This window comes from Triticum aestivum, chromosome 5B (genome assembly GCF_018294505.1).
Source record: "Triticum aestivum cultivar Chinese Spring chromosome 5B, IWGSC CS RefSeq v2.1, whole genome shotgun sequence".
Classification (NCBI taxonomy): Eukaryota; Viridiplantae; Streptophyta; class Magnoliopsida; order Poales; family Poaceae; genus Triticum; species Triticum aestivum.
Window position 1 is genome coordinate 51,524,169 of NC_057807.1, and position 20,525 is coordinate 51,544,693.

General features: G+C 44.8%; 1 protein-coding gene across 1 annotated transcript; it reads right to left on the bottom strand.

Annotated features, from left to right (window-relative positions):
- Nucleotides 1-320: 320 nt before the first annotated feature.
- Nucleotides 321-2,772, bottom strand: LOC123110340 (F-box/FBD/LRR-repeat protein At1g13570). The gene is made up of 5 exons (XM_044530836.1): nt 2,498-2,772; nt 2,129-2,244; nt 1,187-2,047; nt 959-1,108; nt 321-769 (listed from the first exon to the last, which is right to left on the bottom strand). The coding sequence occupies exons 2-5, from the start codon at nt 2,234-2,236 to the stop codon at nt 449-451; spliced, it is 1,440 nt and encodes a 479-aa protein (XP_044386771.1). The 5' UTR covers nt 2,237-2,244; nt 2,498-2,772; the 3' UTR covers nt 321-448.
- Between the last annotated feature and the right edge of the window lie 17,753 nt (nt 2,773-20,525).

The window sequence follows — 20,525 nt, forward strand, 5'->3', positions numbered from 1 at the left end:
ATGTGCTGCCGAACCATGCCTCTTTACAATCTAATCCCTCCATTTCTAAATATAATTCTTTTTAGAGATTTCAATATAGACTACATACGGATGTATATAGTCATATTTTAGAGTGTAGATTCATTTATTTTACTCCGTGTGTAGTCCATATTGAAATCTCTAAACAGACTTATACTCCTATTTAGAACAGAGGAAGTATATACGTATCTACAAATCTGTTTGCTCCTCACACTATTAAGCTATACAGACAAGCCCCATGGCCTCCTACGTATGTGCTGCTGGACAATAAATCATCAATTGATGTCTGAGAGATGTCAGACTAATACTAATAAATTAACTCATGTAGTACTCCCTCCGTCCCAAAATAAGTGACTCATCATGAATGTAGATGTATATGTCTGCAAGGCGCACCCCAGCCTCTAGTATATACAACAAATGGAAGTCTGCCTTAAATAAGTGAAAGTTTTGCATTCGGTGGGAGCCTCTTCAGGAGAGGGCCTCTAACCATATCAAGAGCAGCACTATCTACTCTAGGGGTTGGTTCCCCTGGATCCAAAGCATCGGTTAGCCTTTGAGCTGTGTCTACAGTTACGACCTGTATTGCAGGAGCATTTTCAACCACGTGCATGATGAATTCAGCTTGGCCTCTTGCCCCTTTGAATCCTGTAACACGCATGTCCTTCAGATTCACATATTTATCTTCCAACGGCGGTATTTCTTGTCTCGAAGGTCCATCGGTTGCAAACCACATAGTATAAAGGCCACGGAACTGTTTAAGTCATCAAGATTAGTAGGGTTTCTTGCTACCCCGTACATGCAGGTTGAAAATAGTACTACCTCCATAACTTAATATAAGACGTTTTTTGACACTATGGCAGTGTCAAAAAATGTCTTATATTAAGTTACAGAGGGAGTAGCTTACAAACAAAAAGGGGAAATGATTGAGAATATTACTCACATGTACTTCCAACTTCTCAATGAACGGAGAAACCCTTAGAAAAGAAACTAAGTAGAGGATTTTGTCACTGTCTTCATGATGTATAACCAACAGTATCTGCACGTGCCTGAGGTGAGAAAACACACGAGGGCTATTTAATGTCCACCGGCTCTGAAAGATAAAACAGCAAAGGTTATTGCAAGATTACATGCTAAACCATAACTCGAATATTGTCCCAATATAAAATACCTCTAGGCGTTGCATTCCAAGTTGCAATGTCAGGTTTTGTACATCTGGTAGCCCATTGAGGAGTGACGTGGCAGCACGCTGAAAAACCGCACCGCGGAACCAAAATTTTGCATTCTCCAGTTTCGTAGCATGATGGAGGGTAATAGGTATGTATGGTCCATCATAAACAAAGGTGGATAGATTTGCAGCATCGAACTCTATCTTGGTTACCTCACAGTGCATGATTTTCAAGTACTGCAGTTGGGATAATGGCTGCAGAACCACCTTCATTTCATCCTTGAGATGGCATCTGACTATGCTTAGCCACTCAAGAGTAATGCAACTGCACAAGATACTCTCGAGATCCTGCCTAGTGGTCTTCAGCGCATGGAGATCAAGCTTTCTTAGGTTTGGGAAACCTATGAAATCGGCAGGAGGTGGTTTGAAACACACAAAGCTAAGTTGAAGACACGCTAGACAGGATACACTTTTGTTGTCTAAAAGCTCAAATGGGAATCTGTAATGATCCCCATATTTCAGAAGATTGGACGGTGGCGCCAAATCAAAAGCTAGATTCTTTGCGTGGGTCGACATAGCAAATCTAATCCAGTTATTGAGGTGATCAACAAGCTTGCTCTCGAATATAAATTTAATTTCAAGTTGGTCAACAACCCTGCCACAGTGCTTCCCCAAAACCGCATTAACACGGTCGATGAACATCTGGGTGTGCTGATGTTTCATTTTCACATTCTTACATACATCATTGACACCAAAGCTTAGCCTGGGGCAAGCTGTCCATGTACATCTCCAGTCAGTCGACAAAACACTGGTCCGAACAGCCTCTTTCACAGGTAATTTCGATAAAATTGCACTCAGTACATCCTTCAGCAAAAGGAGAAGACAAATTTAAGCAGAGAAATCTATTTACCCTGAGGGTCAAGTCGAAAGGCATAATTAACATACCTCTGGAAGGTCATGAAATTTAACGTCAGGCCTTCCCTTGCTATTCTTCAGTGTCTTGACATGGACATGCTTCTCTGCCGTTATTCTACTCGTCAGATAGTTCCCCATTCAAAGCGCTGAAAAGAAGATTGAGGAACATCGGACAAACAAGAGGTTAGGGAGCATGGGGTTAATTAGGACTTGGCATAATAGTGCAAGTCTGCGTAAACTGAATTTTGTCTGAAACTAGAATCAGTAAGTCGTCTGGTGTGCATCATAAAAATTGCATCTTTACTTAGCTCTGCCGCCCGTAACTAACTAAAAAAAAAAGTGGGAGCGCGGCGGGGGAAAGAGGAAAGTAATAGGATTAGATTAGAGAACAGAGGCAACCTGCGGAGCGGAGGTGCCGGCCGGCGGCGGCGGCTCCTCTTATTCCCCACTCGCGGCAGAGGCAGAGATCTGGAACGAGCAACCTATGGTCTATCTGATTTCCTTTGGGGATTAGGGTGGGGTTCTGACGCCACCCTCCGACCAAAAGTACTGAGGCGGAGGGTAGGCCGGAGCGGCGACAAGCGACGGCAGCCCCAGATGGGTTTATTTTGGTGTAATAAGGTCCAAACTCAGAAACGGAGAAGAAACACCGGAGGGGTCTGCTTCCCCTCCCAGCGCTTTTTTTTTTTTTTTTGAGATTCACCCACCCAGCGCTTCTTTTTCTTTTTTTTTTTGAGAAATACCCTTCCAGCGCTTTTGTGTGTGCAGCAGGCGCCAGGCCCAGAACTGGCCACCTGGCCCGGCTGTAAAAAGGCCTGTCACGTCAGTGTCGGCCTTTTTATAAAAGGGTCGTGGCGTGGCTCCACCTTCCCAACCGAGAGTTTTCTTTTTTATGTATATGTATCCGTTTATTCAAAACATTTTATCTTTTAAACTGCGCGTCAATCTCGAACCGTTTTTATCATTTGATTCCTCGCGTCGAGATCTTCAAAATTAGATCCTATGTTGATAAGTTTTGACAAACTTTTTTTTCACAAAAAACCGGACAAGAAAACCATACCGTGAGCATGTTTTTTTTTTCATTTTCGAAAGAGGCACGACCGTGCTTATCGCACAAGCACTGTGGCTCTCGTGAAAGGAAGAAAAATGTGCCTCTCACAGAAGAAAACTCGTACCTCTCACGAAAGAAAAACAGTAAACACGTTTGTTTTTCATTTTCGATAGGCACGACCATGCCTCTCGTGGAAAAAAGAAAAACGTGCCTCTCGCGAAAGCAAATCCGTGGCTTTGGTGGAAGAGAAAAAAATATTTATTTTTTCTGTTTCCGATAGGCAAACCATGCGTCTCGCGAAAGCAAACCCGTGCCTCTAGCGGAAGAGAAAAAACATTTTTTTTGTTTTCGATAGGCATGGCCGTGCCTCTCGCAGAAGCAAATCCATCCCTCTCGCGAAAGAAATAAAAAGAAAATGCTTTTATTTCTGTCTCTGATAAACGTATTTTTCCGTGCAATGTTTTTTGTTTTTTAAGTTAAGAAAGACCAATGAAAAACCGAAAAGTCAAAAATATGAAGAAAAAAACATCTAAAAAGCCAAAAACGCGTGCAAAAAATTAAAGAGAGCATCCAGAGCGCGACACGTGATGGTGGCTAAGAGAGCGTGCTCTGGGAAGGCTCCCGAACAAGCGCTCCTTAATTACATGCTCGCTGAAAAACTTTACTTTCACCAGCTTACCGGGCCAGCGTGCCGGCACATTCATGAGCGGTTATTACTGTTTTTGCAAACCGGCGCCTGCAGCGTACCGACCTCTGCCGCGACTGGGCCGGCCCATGTATGCTTTATTCTATTTAGAACAAAAAAGGATACGAGGCAACGAGAGTTCGAACTCAGAATCTCCTCCTCCTACGCCAACACATGCAACCACTAGGCCAGTGACGCACTCGTGTTTTCAAGCTTCTTTCCACAGTTTTATTTCCCTCTTCAGTCACGGGAGTCCTCCGGTTTTGGGAAGCTTCCCAAACCGTTTTTTTTTTTGGTTCGCTGGTCATTTCCCCGTGCGATTCTATTTGCGTTTTCTTTATTTCCTTTTTATTTTGTTAGTTTTTGTTTCTTAAATGCGTCTTTTATTTGAAGTTCATGTTTTTAAAGAAAAATCATTGATTTCTTTTTAGTGCTTTAAAAAAACCCGATGAATTTTTTGCAAATTGATGAACTTTTTCCCAAACACGATGAACTTTTTTCCAAATACGATGAACTTTTCTCAAATTAGGTGAACTCCTTTTTCAAAATCGGTGAACTTATTTTTCAAACTTGATGAACTTTTTTTCTTTTTTTGAACTTTTTCTCAAAATCAATGAATTTTTTTTCAAATTGATGAACTTTTTTCAAAATCGATGAACTTTTTTGCAAATTTGACGAACTTTTTTGCAAATTTGATGAACTTTTTTATTCAAATAGATGAACTACTTTCATTGTTCGATGAACCTTTTTTAACTTTGTAAACTTTTTTTTAATACATGAACTTTTTAAAGTTGGTGAACTTTTTTCGCATGTTCGTGAACTTCATTTGTAATATGTGCACATTTTTTCAAATAATTGGAAAATCTAAAAGTTACAGTGTAATAAGAAATTAATAGTGCATCAACGTTTCTATTCTTTAAATGGTTCACGCTGACAATAAGCACTAGCATTTGGCTAGTCGAGTGGTTACACTCGCAGTTTCTCAGCGCTAGGGCGTGAGATCGAATCTCGATCGATAGCAGTTTTTTGGCCGTGCTTTTTTCGCGCAACGCTATTGTGGGCCGGCCCATCCAGTCACTGCTGCAGGCGCCAGTTAGTTTGCGCGGCGCTGAAGGCGCCTAATAGGAGGTCCCACGAAGGTCAGCACACCTGCCTGCTGACCCGGCACGGCCCGTGTACTAAGTGTGCTCGGCCGGGCCGTGTTGTGCCTGGCCCGCCAGTTTGGTCAGGTTTGGCGCAAAAACACGAACGACGTTCAGCCGAAACTTGCACGACATGCCCATCGCATCATCCATGGGCAAATCTAGACAGCAGCGGGCCGTGAGATTAGCTGTAGTGCATGTTTGTTCAACCAAGCGTCCTCCGTGAAGCAGTTTTTTGGCCGTGCTTTTTTCGCGCAACGCTATTGTGGGCCGGCCCATCCAGTCACTGCTGCAGGCGCCAGTTAGTTTGCGCGGCGCTGAAGGCGCCTAATAGGAGGTCCCACGAAGGTCAGCACACCTGCCTGCTGACCCGGCACGGCCCGTGTACTAAGTGTGCTCGGCCGGGCCGTGTTGTGCCTGGCCTGCCAGTTTGGTCAGGTTTGGCGCAAAAACACGAACGACATTCAGCCGAAACTTGAACGACATGCCCATCGCATCATCCATGGGCAAATCTAGACAGCAGCGGGCCGTGAGATTAGCTGTAGTGCATGTTTGTTCAACAAAGCGTCCTCCGTGAAGCAGTTTTTTGGCCGTGCTTTTTTCGGGCAACGCTATTGTGGGCCGGCCCATCCAGTCACTGCTGCAGGCGCCAGTTAGTTTGCGCGGCGCTGAAGGCGCCTAATAGGAGGTCCCACGAAGGTCAGCACACCTGCCTGCTGACCCGGCACGGCCCGTGTACTAAGTGTGCTCGGCCGGGCCATGTTGTGCCTGGCCCGCCAGTTTGGTCAGGTTTGGCGCAAAAACACGAACGACATTCAGCCGAAACTTGCACGACATGCCCATCGCATCATCCATGGGCAAATCTAGACAGCAGCGGGCCGTGAGATTAGCTGTAGTGGATGTTTGTTCAACAAAGCGTCCTCCGTGAAGCAGTTTTTTGGCCGTGCTTTTTTCGCGCAACGCTATTGTGGGCCGGCCCATCCAGTCACTGCTGCAGGCGCCAGTTAGTTTGCGCGGCGCTGAAGGCGCCTAATAGGAGGTCCCACGAAGGTCAGCACACCTGCCTGCTGACCCGGCACGGCCCGTGTACTAAGTGTGCTCGGCCGGGCCGTGTTGTGCCTGGCCCGCCAGTTTGGTCAGGTTTGGCGCAAAAACACGAACGACATTCAGCCGAAACTTGCACGACATGCCCATCGCATCATCCATGGGCAAATCTAGACAGCAGCGGGCCGTGAGATTAGCTGTAGTGCATGTTTGTTCAACAAAGCGTCCTCCGTGAAGCAGTTTTTTGGCCGTGCTTTTTTCGCGCAACGCTATTGTGGGCCGGCCCATCCAGTCACTGCTGCAGGCGCCAGTTAGTTTGCGCGGCGCTGAAGGCACCTAATAGGAGGTCCCACGAAGGTCAGCACACCTGCCTGCTGACCCGGCACGGCCCGTGTACTAAGTGTGCTCGGCCGGGCCGTGTTGTGCCTGGCCCGCCAGTTTGGTCAGGTTTGGCGCAAAAACACGAACGACATTCAGCCGAAACTTGCACGACATGCCCATCGCATCATCCATGGGCAAATCTAGACAGCAGCGGGCCGTGAGATTAGCTGTAGTGCATGTTTGTTCAACAAAGCGTCCTCCATGAAGCAGTTTTTTGGCCGTGCTTTTTTCGCGCAACGCTATTGTGGGCCGGCCCATCCAGTCACTGCTGCAGGCGCCAGTTAGTTTGCGCGGCGCTGAAGGCGCCTAATAGGAGGTCCCACGAAGGTCAGCGCACCTGCCTGCTGACCCGGCACGGCCCGTGTACTAAGTGTGCTCGGCCGGGCCGTGTTGTGCCTGGCCCGCCAGTTTGGTCAGGTTTGGCGCAAAAACACGAACGACATTCAGCCGAAACTTGCACGACATGCCCATCGCATCATCCATGGGCAAATCTAGACAGCAGCGGGCCGTGAGATTAGCTGTAGTGCATGTTTGTTCAACAAAGCGTCCTCCGTGAAGTACTTCCGAGGAAATCCTATTTGACGCATTCTGCGTCGAGGTGTGGATCTTTCGCACAGAGCTCGGGGATCGCACGGTTACCTAGACTGGCCCATTAATGGTTGCAACCTTTTTGATTTTGGAAAACTTGAGTTTCCCGACCAGTGTTTTCTTGTTTAGTGAACCTTCTAGAAAGTGCCCTGAACCGGATTTTATTTCTTTCACTTGTTTTCCTGTTCGTTTCTTGCTTTTCACGGTTTTTCATATGTTTTTTATGTTTTTGTTTCTTTTTCTTCTTACTTTTTTCTTTTCTTTTCCTTTCCTTTTTCTTTTTTCATTTATTTTTCATTTTCACTGTTTAATTTTCTTTTTTAAAATTCACATTTCGAAAATTTGTTCTGAAATTTTAAAAGAAATGTTTGTGCTATTTAAAAATGTTCAAAATTTCAAAAGATGGCCGTATTTTCAAAAGATGTTCATAAATTCAAAAGAGTTTCGGAATTTCAAAAAAATGTTCTTGGTTTTCTAAAATTGTTTAATGTTTTTGTTCAATTTTTTCACAACTTCTAAAAAAAGTTTGGTATTTCAAAAAAAATCACATTTTTCAAAAATGTTCATATTTTCAATTTTTTTCAAGAGTTTAAAAAACTGTTCAGAAATGTCGAAAAATGTTCAAGTTTTCAAATTTTCTTCAGGAATTTCAAAATATGTTCGCGTTTCCAAATATTGTTTTGGAATTTCAAAAAATGTTCCTGTTTAAAAAAACTTGTTTTTGAAAATGTTTCAGTTCTTAAAATTTTGTTCACAAATTTGGAATGTGTTTGCGTTTCACAGAACAAGCCATTTTTTCAAATAAAAAAACTTCAAATTTGCTAAAATAATTTGGATCTGCTCTTCGAGTTTGATACTTCACGCTTTTGGGGCTTCAAGCTCATCGTGGCGGCGAGGCGACGAAGACGACGGGAGAAGGGGGAGCGGAGGCACGTGCATCGTCATCGCAGACCAGGGTCGCCGATGACCCAGACACCGGTATTTTAGATTCTTGACCCTAAATTCATCCCAAAATGTGATCTGCATCGGATGATTCATTCGACGAAGGGGAGGAGAGGGGTGGGATTGTGCTCGTCGGAGCTGCTACGTAGGAAGGGTGGGTTGGTGGCGGGGTTGAGGGTGCTCGTCGCCCGCTACTACGTCGGAGGCGGGGGTGTGGGTTTGTGCACTCTTCAGTGCTGCTAGGTTCGGTGGCAGAGGAGTTCATCTGAGGCTCGTCGGAGTAGCTATGGGGTGAGGAAGTTCGCCCGTGGTGCTTTTTGTCCCTTTTTGTAGATGCGCCGTAATGCCCAGGTTATTTTTTTGCCATAGTCCCTAGATTTTTCAGTTCTGTTTGTTTGATTTATTTATTTTTTGAGAAATCCCGCCGACTTTATTGATTCGAAATGATGTTCATAGGTACAAGATTTGGGTCATGAGGGACACCCAACCAAACATGTCTACCTATGTCTAAATTACAAGCAAATTTGGCGAGATTGTGAGCCTCAAAATTATGATTTCTACGCTCATGCACAAAACTGCAGGAAAAAAACTAGAACTACGAGCTATTATTTCATGTATGATAGCTGCATGAGGACCCCTAGTCCCCAATTTGATGTCGTTGATGACCCCCTGGCAATCTGAGGCCACCGTGAGGCTCTGAATAGCGAGATCCTCGGCTAGTGATAGCGCTTCCCTGCAAGCATATGTTTCGAGAATCACTGGGTCCGTCGTACCGCTGTAGACAATCGCCGACGATCCAAGGTAGATGCCATCGCTGCTGCGACATACAGCTGCAGCCACCCCTCCTCGTCCGCCTCTCACTATGGCTGCATCCACATTCAACTTCATCATGCCTTGTGCTGGAGGTAGCCACGAGTTCAGTTGTGCTTGGATAACTCTCGGCGTATCGACCGTAGCCCGGCTCACTGTAATTTGGTTCAGTTCAGCTATGAAGGTGTTCACGAACCCAATAGTTTGCTGCGGGCTTTGAAAAATCCCCTCATAAACAGCCTTCCTTCTCGCAAACCACATTGCCCATAATGTAACAGCCATATTAGTGAAGCTCGTGTGGTCTAACAATTTAGATAGCTCGAACAGCCACACCTTGGCGCTAGAATCTTGAAGCTCAGACATCTTAGAGACGAGTTCATCGTCGGCCAAAGCCCACACACACCTTGACATGGAGCATGATAGCAAAGCGTGCCTCCATGAGTCTTCAGCACCACATAATGGGCATGCATTCTGAGTAGCCATATTTCGATGATGAAGTACATCCGTAGTAGGAAGCGAGTGACGAGCCAGCCTCCATAGGAAAACTTTAATCTTCGAGGGCACCGCAATTTTCCACAACTCAGTCCATGACTTCTCATCTGCCATACTTGATGTTCCACTTCTACCTTCCAACCAGTCCACCCGCTGGAGTTTGGTTTTTGATAGAAATCTGTACGCAGAGCTGACAGTGAAGTTTCCTTTTTTCTCTGGGAACCACGCCCAAAGGTCCTCGGTGTTGCGTGTACAAATAGGAATTTTCAAGATTGCATCCGCATCAAAACGAATAAACACCGAACGAACCAAAGTCTCATTCCACGTACCAGTAGCCGGTGACAGAAGCTCTGCCACCATAGTCGGCGGGTTTTGCACAAGGGACGTGATCGGCCTTGGTATGGTTTCTTTTGGAATCCAGTTATCTGTCCAAATGTTCGTGGTCTGACCATTACCAATCCGTCGTATAACCCCTTGTTTCAGGACATCCCTCCCTTCGAGGATGGCGCGCCACACCTGGGATGGGCGAGAACCTAACTCAGCCTCCAAAATCGTACACGCTGGAAAATAGGCCGCCTTCAGAATTCTGGCACTCAGGGTCGAGGGTTCATGCAAAATCCTCCAGGCCTGCCTTGCTAACAGCGCAAGATTGAACAATTCCATGTCACGAAACCCTAAACCACCCAAGTGTTTAGGTCTTGTCATTACGTCCCAGGACACCCAAGCTGGTTTACATTCTCCTTGCTTGCAACCCCACCAGAACTTTCGGATAATGGATTTGATATGATCACATAAGCCCCTTGGCAGCTTGAAGCAAGACATGGAATAAACAGGGATAGACTGAGCTACAGATTTTATGAGGACTTCCTTGCCTCCTGCCGACAAACACTTGCTCATCCATCCCTTTACCTTGTCCCACACCCGGTCACTCAAAAATTTGGAAGTACCTCTTTTGGAATGTCCCACATCAGTGGGCATCCCCAAGTATCTGTCACTCAAAGACTCATTTGGTACCTGAAGGAAGCCCTTGACCGCAGTGCGTACTATCTCCGGTGTCCCCTTACTGAAAAATATCGATGATTTACTTCTATTGATTCTCTGTCCCGATGCCAAACAATAGGACTCCAATAGGTTTGATACCTCCTCTGCTCCATCAATACTCGCCCTGAAAAACAGCAGGCTGTCATCCGCGAATAAAAGGTGGTTCACCGACGGTGCCGAAGGCGCCACCTTAATGCCGCTTAGCTGGGATGATTGTTGTGATTTTAAGAGGCACGAAAGGCCCTCTGCTGCCAACAAGAAGAGATATGGAGAGATTGGATCTCCCTGTAGAATACCCCGTGTAGGTTTGAACTCCTCTGACCTTTTTCCATTAAACATCACTGAAAAAGATACAGAACTCACCATGTTCATGACCACATTAATCCATGGCATAGCAAATCCCAGTTTCTCCATGATTGACCTGAGATAGCTCCATTCAACTCTGTCATATGCCTTCATCATATCAAGCTTAAGTGCACAGTAGTTGTTATTCTTCGACCTGCTTCGTTTCATAAAATGTAAGCATTCGTACGCCGAGATAATGTTATCCGTGATGAGCCGTCCCGGTACGAAAGCTGATTGTTCCTCCGAAATAATGTCCGGTAATATGACCTTTAACCGATTTGCCAGTACTTTGGAAGCAATTTTGTAAAAAACATTGCATAAGCTAATGGGGCGAAACTGAGACAACAGGGTAGGATTAGATACCTTGGGTATTAGAACTAGCAATGTATCATTTAGACATTCTGGACTCTCTACTCCCCTGACAATTCCAAGCACAGCTCTTGTTACTGCATCGCCACAGATATCCCAATGTCTTTGGAAAAAGTGAGCCGGAAATTCATCAGGCCCCGGTGCCTTGGTAGGGAACATTTGGAACAAATCCGTTTTCACCTCCTTCTCGACATATGGCGCCATTAGGATTTCGTTCATCGCATGCGTAACTTTGGCGGGGGCATTCTGGAGCACTTCGTCTACCCCCTGTGTACCTTCTGACGTGTACAAATTCTTGTAGAACTCTAACGCTAGTTGTTGCATCTCCGTCATGTCCTCAGTCAGCTGCCCATCTGCTCGTTGTAGTGCCTTAATAAGATTCTTCCTCCTCCTCATAGAAGCACGCATGTGGAAAAAATGGGTATTCCGGTCACCCTCCGAAAGCCACTGCACACGAGATCTCTGTCTCCACATTAATTCTTCCCGCATGTAAAGTTCAATTAGCTTGTCATTAATTTTGACCTCAGCATGAGACGGGCCAACTCTCTGTACGTCGCTGCGGAGACGTTCCAGCTCCCTTTTTAAACTCCTGATCTCACCACGTACACTTCCAAAGCTGGCTTTTGACCAATCTCCCAAGTTACGTGATAATGCATCTAGTTTTGCTCTTACTTCAGTGGCCGTTAGATTGTTTCCAGCCGGCTCCCAGGCTAAAAGTATGGTGGGTTTCAACTCTGAGTGCGTGTCCCACATTACCTCATAGCGAAAACGTTTTTCTTCTCTATCGCCGGGCACCCTCGGAGCCAGTTGTAGCAGGATGGGAGAGTGATCTGATGTGGCGGCAGTGAGATGTTCCACCATCGCACTAGGAAATTGTTCGCACCAGTCAACAGTTCCAAGCGCCCTATCCAGCCGAACACGCGTGTATGTACCCCCAGTCACTTTCTTCTCATAGATCCAGCTTGTGCCTGTGAAGCCAAGATCAGTTAATCCGCACACGTCCACCGCGTCACGAAAACCTTGGATCTGTGATTGGCTCCTAGAGCCAATGCCATCATGCTCATCCTGCTTTAGTACCTCGTTAAAATCCCCCATGCAAACCCAAGGGAGATCCTGTAGGGCTGCAAGGTTCGTCATTGTGCTCCACGTTTGGTGACGTAAATGAGTTTGGGCCTCCCCGTAGATGCACGTGAATCTCCACGGGTCGCCCCCAAGCATGCTAATTTTAACATCAATGTAATATCTCGAGTAACCTAAATTCTCAAGCTTTATTTCATCATTCCAAAAAATTGCCAATCCTCCACTCCTCCCAGAGGAGCTTACAGCAAATGAATTATCATAGCCTATAGTACTTTTTAACATCTCCGCTCTTTCCCCGCTAATCTGGGTTTCGACGATACAAAGTACTCTAGGGGCAATCTTTTTCGCGAGTTCGCGTAGCTCTTGAACTGTCAGGGCGTTGCCAATCCCGCGACAGTTCCAGCTTAATAGATTCATTGCGCCCGGCGGCCCTCCGCCGGGGAGGCCGCCAATTGTGCAGCTATGGTATTTTTTCCAGCATGACCTTTCTTTGCTCCCGTGTTGTCCTTCTCAGCCGGTAGCGTGGTTCTGGGACGCTTGGGGTCCTGCTTTGGTGGCGGGCTGATGGGGGCCGCCGCCACACCTGTATTCCCTTTGGCTACCGGGACTATTTCCATCCCTGTAACTTATGGCACTTTTTCTGGCAGAACAGCTTCAGACGAACGCTTGCGGTTCTTGTCTAGATCATCCAAATTGGCATCCATCTGTTGCTTCGACCCCTGAGCATCCCATCTGATTCGCCTGATGTTGCTGCACCCGAACTCTTCGGCTGCTGCTGCTTATTGAACCTTCTCTTTGTAGCCCAGCTGGTAGTGGCCGGTGCACGCAAGTTCTTGTAAACTAGGGCAGAAGGAGCATGCACCCCGTCCCCGTGTTCCTTGAATTGGTGTCCCATCATGCCACACACCTGGCACCAGTCCGGAAGCTTTTCATACCGCACAACAAAGATCTCACGCTCCCCCCCACGGATGATAGAGGTAGCCTTCTTGAGTGGGTTGCGCACATCCAGTTTAATTCTGACCCTATAGAAGTTCCCATCAAAATCAAATGATGAAGGTTCTGAATCCACATATTCCCCGAGCTTTGAAGCTAGGGCCTTCACCTTGCCATGGTATGCCGGTGGTAGGTCAATGATCCGAGCCCAAACATCGAAAGTGAATAGTTCAATGGTGGAGGGTTTGGTGAAACCATCATAGGGGGCAATGATGACAGGATTACTCTTGTAGTGCCACGGCCCCCCTTGCGTCACCGTCTCGCAATCCCCAAGGCAATCAAATTTCATCATGAACAAGTTGTCCTCTAGGGTTTTGATCTTCACCTCCCTCGCCAGATCCCACGCCGCCCGCATGGTACGGAAGAACCAGTAGTTACTGAACTCTTTACCCATGTGGACACGAGCCAAGATCATCCAGCGAAGATCCTCCTCCGCTGGGCCGTCTTCATCGTCAAATACCACATCATCCAGATCGCCTTCATCCAGTGCAAGCTCCTTCATCAGATCTTCAAGCTTTCCCTTCCCTTTGCCTGAAGCAGAAGTGCTGCTGTTGCTCGCCATGGTAACCGAGACCGGAACAGAAAGAAACCTACGCCTTCCAGCGAGGTTAACTCTAGACCCCTAACTCTCCCAAGAACTCGGTCCCCTTCAAGGGTGGGTAGCAGCGCACGACTGCCCCTTGATCAGCCCGAGAGAGGGACCAGAGAGCACGCAGAGGATTAGTGTCACAGGATATCTCTACATCACCGCCGGCAACGAGAGGACAGAGAACCCTAGCTAGAGGGGAAAAATTAGTTGTTTGCACAGCCGCCCTCTCCCAGGCGCGCAGTCTGGCTCGGAGGTACTAGTTCTGTTTGTTTGATGATGTGTTGAAGATTGGGATCCATTATTTTGGGTCCAGTTTTTCTGCCTGATACAATCATGCCCTACGTGTTGTTTTGGGGTGGCAGATCATGGCATGATTTTTTTCCAGACTTTGTTACTGATTTTTTTCTACCTGAATCATGTGTGTTAGTAGTGTGATGTGATGTTGTGACAAGCAGAGTCATGAAACAACCAGAGCCACGAGGATTTTTGTTGTCGAGAAAGCTAACTCCAGTCGACCGGAAGTTAGCGACAGATCCGCACAATTCTGGAGCCGCTCGATTCGCTTCTGCTCTCGCGCGATCCTTCCTAATTTCCTCGCGCCCAGAATCTTCTCCCGTGATTTAAGGACGGTTTCAATTATCATTAAAGCAGATATATATTTTTTCCTGTGAATTAAGGATGATTTTTAATTCTCATAGATTTTCCCCCTAATTTAGGTAAGGTTTTCAATACTCATTTAAGGAGGAAGATACACGCTTGATTTTTTTTCACCTTTTAAGGATGGAGAGAAGGTATGGTTTTCCACAAGATTGTCGCAGGTGGGATTTGAACCTTCGACCTCTCTATTGAGGAATGAGAAAGATAACCACTAGACTATCTAATCATTTGTGTGATTTGACTAATTGAGATCTAATTTATAGACATGTGATCACACTAGAAAATCTGAGCATTGTATCCAAGAGAGGCTTGGTAAAAGAGATTTGTCGGGGGAACTTGTGTAATGAGATCTTTACAGGTACGGTCATCGAACTAACGTGATTAGAGCTTATGCACCGCAGAGTTGTGATATTTTTCTTTTGTAAATATCCCTCCGGTAACTTTTGTGTGAATAACCAAGTAACCGACACTTCACGGACCTGATAACTTATGTACCCTGGTCCTGAAAACTATGTCCGCAAGGGTGGGGATGGGGAGTTTTTGAAACATACCACGGTAACTTCTGTGCAAATAACATGATAACTCATACATGGTACACCTGATAACTTTGTCGGAGGGGTCGGGGTGGGGGTGTCGTTGAAACGTACCACGGTAACTTCTATGCAAATAACTGTTGGGAAACGTAGTAATTTCAAAAAAATTCCTACGCACACGCAAGATCATGGTGATGCATAGCAACGAGAGGGGAGAGTGTTGTCTACGTACCCTCGTAGACCGAAGCGGAAGCGTTGACGCAACGTAGAGGAAGTAGTCGTACGTCCTCCCGGTCCAACCGATCCAAGCACCGTTACTCCGGTACCTCCGAGTTCTTGACACACGTACAGCTCGATGACGCACCCCGATCTCCGATCCAGCAGAGGCACGGGGAGGAGTTCCGTCAGCACGACGGCGTGGTGACGATCTTGATGTTCTCCTATCGCAGGGCTTCACCTAAGCACCGCTACAATATGACCGAGGTGTAATATCGTGGAGGGGGCACCGCACACGGCTAAGGAACGATCTCAATAATCAACTTGTGTGTCTATGGGGTGCCCCCTGCCCCCGTATATAAAGGAGTGGAGGAGGGGAGGGCCGGCCCTCTCTATGGCGCGCCCTAGGGGAGTCCTACTCCCACCGCGAGTAGGATTCCCCCTTTCCTAGTCCAACTAGGAACCCTTCCATGTAGTAGGAGTAGGAGAGAAGGAAAGGGAAGAGAGAAGGAAAAGGAAGGAAGGGGGCGCCCCCCCTCCCTAGTCCAATTCGGACTAGTCCAAGGGGAGGGGTGCGGCCACCCTTTTGGCCCTTTCTCTCCTTTCCCGTATGGCCCAATGAGGCCCAATACGAATTCCCGTAACTCTCCGGTACTCCGAAAAATACCCGAATCACTCGGAACCTTTCCGAACTCCGAATATAGTCGTCCAATATATTGATCTTTACGTCTCGACCATTTCGAGACTCCTCGTCATGTCCGTGATCACATCCAGGACTCCGAACAACCTTCGGTACATCAAAATACATAAACTCATAATATAACTGTCATCGAAACCTTAAGTGTGCGGACCCTACGGTTCGAGAACAGTGTAGACATGACCGAGACACGTCTCCGGTCAATAACCAATAGCGGGACCTGGATGCTCATATTGGTTCCTACATATTCTACGAAGATCTTTATCGGTCAAACCGCATAACAACATACGTTGTTCCCTTTGTCATCGGTATGTTACTTGCCCGAGATTCGATCGTCGGTTTCCAATACCTAGTTCAATCTCGTTACCGGCAAGTCTCTTTACTCGTTCCGTAATACATCATCTCGCAACTAACTCATTAGTTGCAATGCTTGCAAGGCTTAAGTGATGTGCATTACCGAGAGGGCCCAGAGATACCTCTCTGACATTCGGAGTGACAAATCCTAATCTCGAAATACGCCAACCCAACAAGTACCTTTGGAGACACCTGTAGAGCACCTTTATAATCACCCAGTTACGTTGTGGCGTTTGGTAGCACACAAAGTGTTCCTCCGGTAAACGGGAGTTGCATAATCTCATAGTCATAGGAACATGTATAAGTCATGAAGAAAGCAATAGCAACATACTAAACGATCGAGTGCTAAGCTAACGGAATGGGTCATGTCAATCAGATCATTCAACTAATGATGTGATCCCGTTAATCAAATAACAACTCTTTGTCCATGGTTAGGAAACATAACCATCTTTGATTATCAAGCTAGTCAAGTAGAGGCATACTAGTGACACTCTGTTTGTCTATATATTCACACATGTATTATGTTTCCGGTTAATACAATTCTAGCATGAATAATAAACATTTATCATGAAATAAGGAAATAAATAATAACTTTATTATTGCCTCTAGGGCATATTTCCTTCAGTCTCCCACTTGCATTAGAGTCAATAATCTAGTTCACATCACCATGTGATTAACATCGATAGTTCACATCATCATGTGATTAACACCCATAGTTCACATCGTCATGTGACCAACACCCAAAGGGTTTACTAGATTCAGTAATCTAGTTCACGTCGTTATGTGATTAACACCCAAAGAGTACTAAGGTGTGATCATGTTTTGCTTGTGAGAGAATCTTAGTCAATGGATCTTTCACATTCAGATCCATTATGTATTTTGCAATTTTCTATGTCTACAATGCTCTGCACGGAGCTGCTCTAGCTAATTGCTCTCACTTTCAATATGTATCTAGATCGAGACTTAGAGTCATCTAGATCGGTGTCAAAACTTGCATTGACGTAACCCTTTACGACGAACCTTTTGTCACTTCCATAATTGAGAAACATATCCTTATTCCACTAAGGATAATTTTGACCGCTGTCCAGTGATCTACTCCTAGATCACTATTGTACTCCCTTGCCAAACTCAGTGCAGGGTATACAATAGATCTGGTACACAGCATGGCATACTTTATAGAACCTATGGCCAAGGCATAGGGAATGACTTTCATTCTCTTTCTATCTTCTGCCGTGGTCGGGTTTTGAGTCTTACTCAATTTCACACCTTGTAACATAGGCAAGAACTCTTTCTTTGACTGTTCCATTTTGAACTACTTCAAAATCTTGTCAAGATATGTACTCATTGAAAAAACTTATCAAGCGTCTTGATCTATCTCTATAGATCTTGATGCTCAATATGTAAGCAGCTTCACCGAGGTCTTTCTTTGAAAAACTCCTTTCAAACACTCCTTTATGCTTTGCAGAATAATTCTACATTATTTCCGATCTACAATATGTCATTCACATATACTTATCAGAAATGCTGTAGTGCTCCCACTCACTTTCTAGTAAATACAGGCTTCACTGCAAGTCTGTATAAACTATATGCTTTGATCAACTTATCAAAGCGTATATTCCAACTCCGAGATGCTTGCACCAGTCCATAGATGCACATTTTGTTAACACTTTTAGGATCGACAAAACCTCTTGGTTGCATCACATACAACTCTTCTTTAATAACTCCATTAAGGAATGCAGTTTTGTTTATCCATTTGCCAGATTTCATAAAATGCGGCAATTGCTAACATGATTCGGACAGCCTTTTAAGCATCGATACGAGTGAGAAAATCTCATTGTATTCAACATCTTGAACTTTGTCAAAAACCTTTTTTGACAAGTCTAGCTTTGTAGATAGTAACACTACTATCAGCGTCCGTCTTCCTCTTGAAGATCCATTTATTTTCTATGGTTTGCCGATCATCGGGCAAATCCATCAAAGTCCATACTTTGTTCTCATACATGGATCATATCTCAGATTTCATGGCCTCAAACCATTTTGCGGAATCTGGGCTCACCATCACTTCTTCATAGTTCGTAGGTTCATCATGATCTAGTAGCATGACTTCCATAATAGGATTACCGTACCACTCTGGTGCGGATCTTACTCTGGTTGATCTACGAAGTTCGGTAACAACTTGATCTGAAGTTTCATGATCATCATCATTAACTTCCTCACTAATTGGTGTAGGTGTCACAGGAACCAATTTCTGTGATGAACTACTTTCCAATAAGGGAGCTGGTACTGTTACCTCATCAAGTTCTACTTTCCTCCCACTCACTTCTTTCGAGAGAAACTCCTTCTCTAGAAAGGATCCATTTTTAGCAACGAATGTCTTGCCTTCGGATCTGTGATAGAAGGTGTACCCAATAGTCTCCTTTGGGTATCCTATGAAGACATATTTCTCCGATTTGGGTTCGAGCTTATCAGGATGAAACTTTTTCACATAAGCATCGCAACCCCAAACTTTAAGAAACGACAACTTTGGTTTCTTGCTAAACCAGAGTTCATATAGTGTCGTCTCAACGGATATAGATGGTGCCCTATTTAACGTGAATGCAGTTGTCTCTAATGCATGATCCCAAAACGATATTGGTAAATCAGTAAGAAACATCATAGATTGTACTATATCCAATAAAGTACGGTTATGACGTTCGGACACACCATTATGATGTGGTGTTCCAGGTGGCATGAATTTGTGAAACTATTTCACATTGTTTTAATTGAAGACCAAACTCGTAACTCAAATATTTGTCTCCGCGATCAGATCGTAGAAACTTTATTTTTCTTGTTACGATGATTTTTCCACTTCACTCTGAAATTCTTTGAACCTTTCAACTATTTCAGACTTATGTTTCATCAAGTAGATATACCCATATCTGCTCAAATCATCTGTGAAGGTCAGAAAATAACAATACCCACCGCAAGCCATAACACTCATTGGATCGCATACATCAGTATGTATTATTTCCAATAAGTCAGTTGCTCGCTCCATTGTTCCGGAGAACGGAGTCTTAGTCATCTTGCCCATGAGGCATGGTTCGCAAGCATCAAGTGATTCATAATCAAGTGATTCCAAAATCCCATCAGCATGGAGTTTCTTTATGCGCTTTACACCAATATGACCTAAACGGCAGTGCCACAAATAAGTTGCACTATCATTATTAACTTTGTATCTTTTGGTTTCAATATTATGAATATGTGTATCACTACGATCGAGATCCAATGAACCATTTTCATTGGGTGTGTAACCATATAAGGTTTTATTCATGTAAACAGAATAACAGTTTATTCTCTTACTTGAATGAATAACCGTTTTGCAATAAACACGATCAAATCATATTCATGCTCAACGCAAACACCAAATAACATTTATTTAGGTTCAACACTAATCCCGAAAGTATAGGGAGTGTGTGATGATGATCATATCAATCTTGAAACTACTTTCAACACACATCGTCACTTCACCCTTCAACTAGTCTTTGTTTATTCTGTAACTCCTGTTTCGAGTTACTAATCTTAGCAACCGGACAAGTATCAAATACTCAGGGTCTACTATAAACACTAGTAAAGCACACATCAAACACCTGTATATCAAATATACCTTTGTTCACTTTGCCATCCTTCTTATCCACCAAATATTTAGGGCATTTCTGCTTCCAGTGACCATTTCCTTTGCAGTGTAAGCACTCAGTTTCAGGCTTTGGTTCAGCTTTGGGCTTCTTCGCAGGAGTGACAACTTGCTTGTCTTTCCACTTGAAGTTCCCCTTTCTATCCCTTTGCCCTTTTCTTGAAACTAGTGATCTTGTCAACCATCAACACTTGATGCTCTTTCTTGATTTCTACCTTCGTCGATTTCAACATCACGAAGAGCTCGGGAATCGTTTTCGTCATCCCTTGCATACTATAGTTCATCACAAAGTTCTACTAACTTGGTGATGGTGACTAGAGAACTCTGTCAATCACTATCTTATCTGGAAGATTAACTCCCACTTGATTCAAGCGATTAAAGTACCCAGACAATCTGAGCACATGCTCACTAGTTGAGCGATTCTCCTCCATCTTTTAGCTATAGAACTTGTTGGAGACTTCATATCTCTCAACTCGGGTATTTTCTTAAAATATTAACTTCAACTCCTGGAACATCTCATATGGTCCATGACGTTCAAAATGTCTTTGAAGCCCCGATTCTAAGCCGTTAAGCATGGTGCACTAAACTATCAAGTAGTCATCATATTGAGCTAGCCAAACGTTCATAACGTCTGCATCTGCTCCTGCAATAGGTCTGTCACCTAGCGGTGCATCAATGACATAATTCTTCTGTGCAGCAATGAGGATAAACCTCAGATCACGGATCCAATCCGCATCTTTGCTACTAA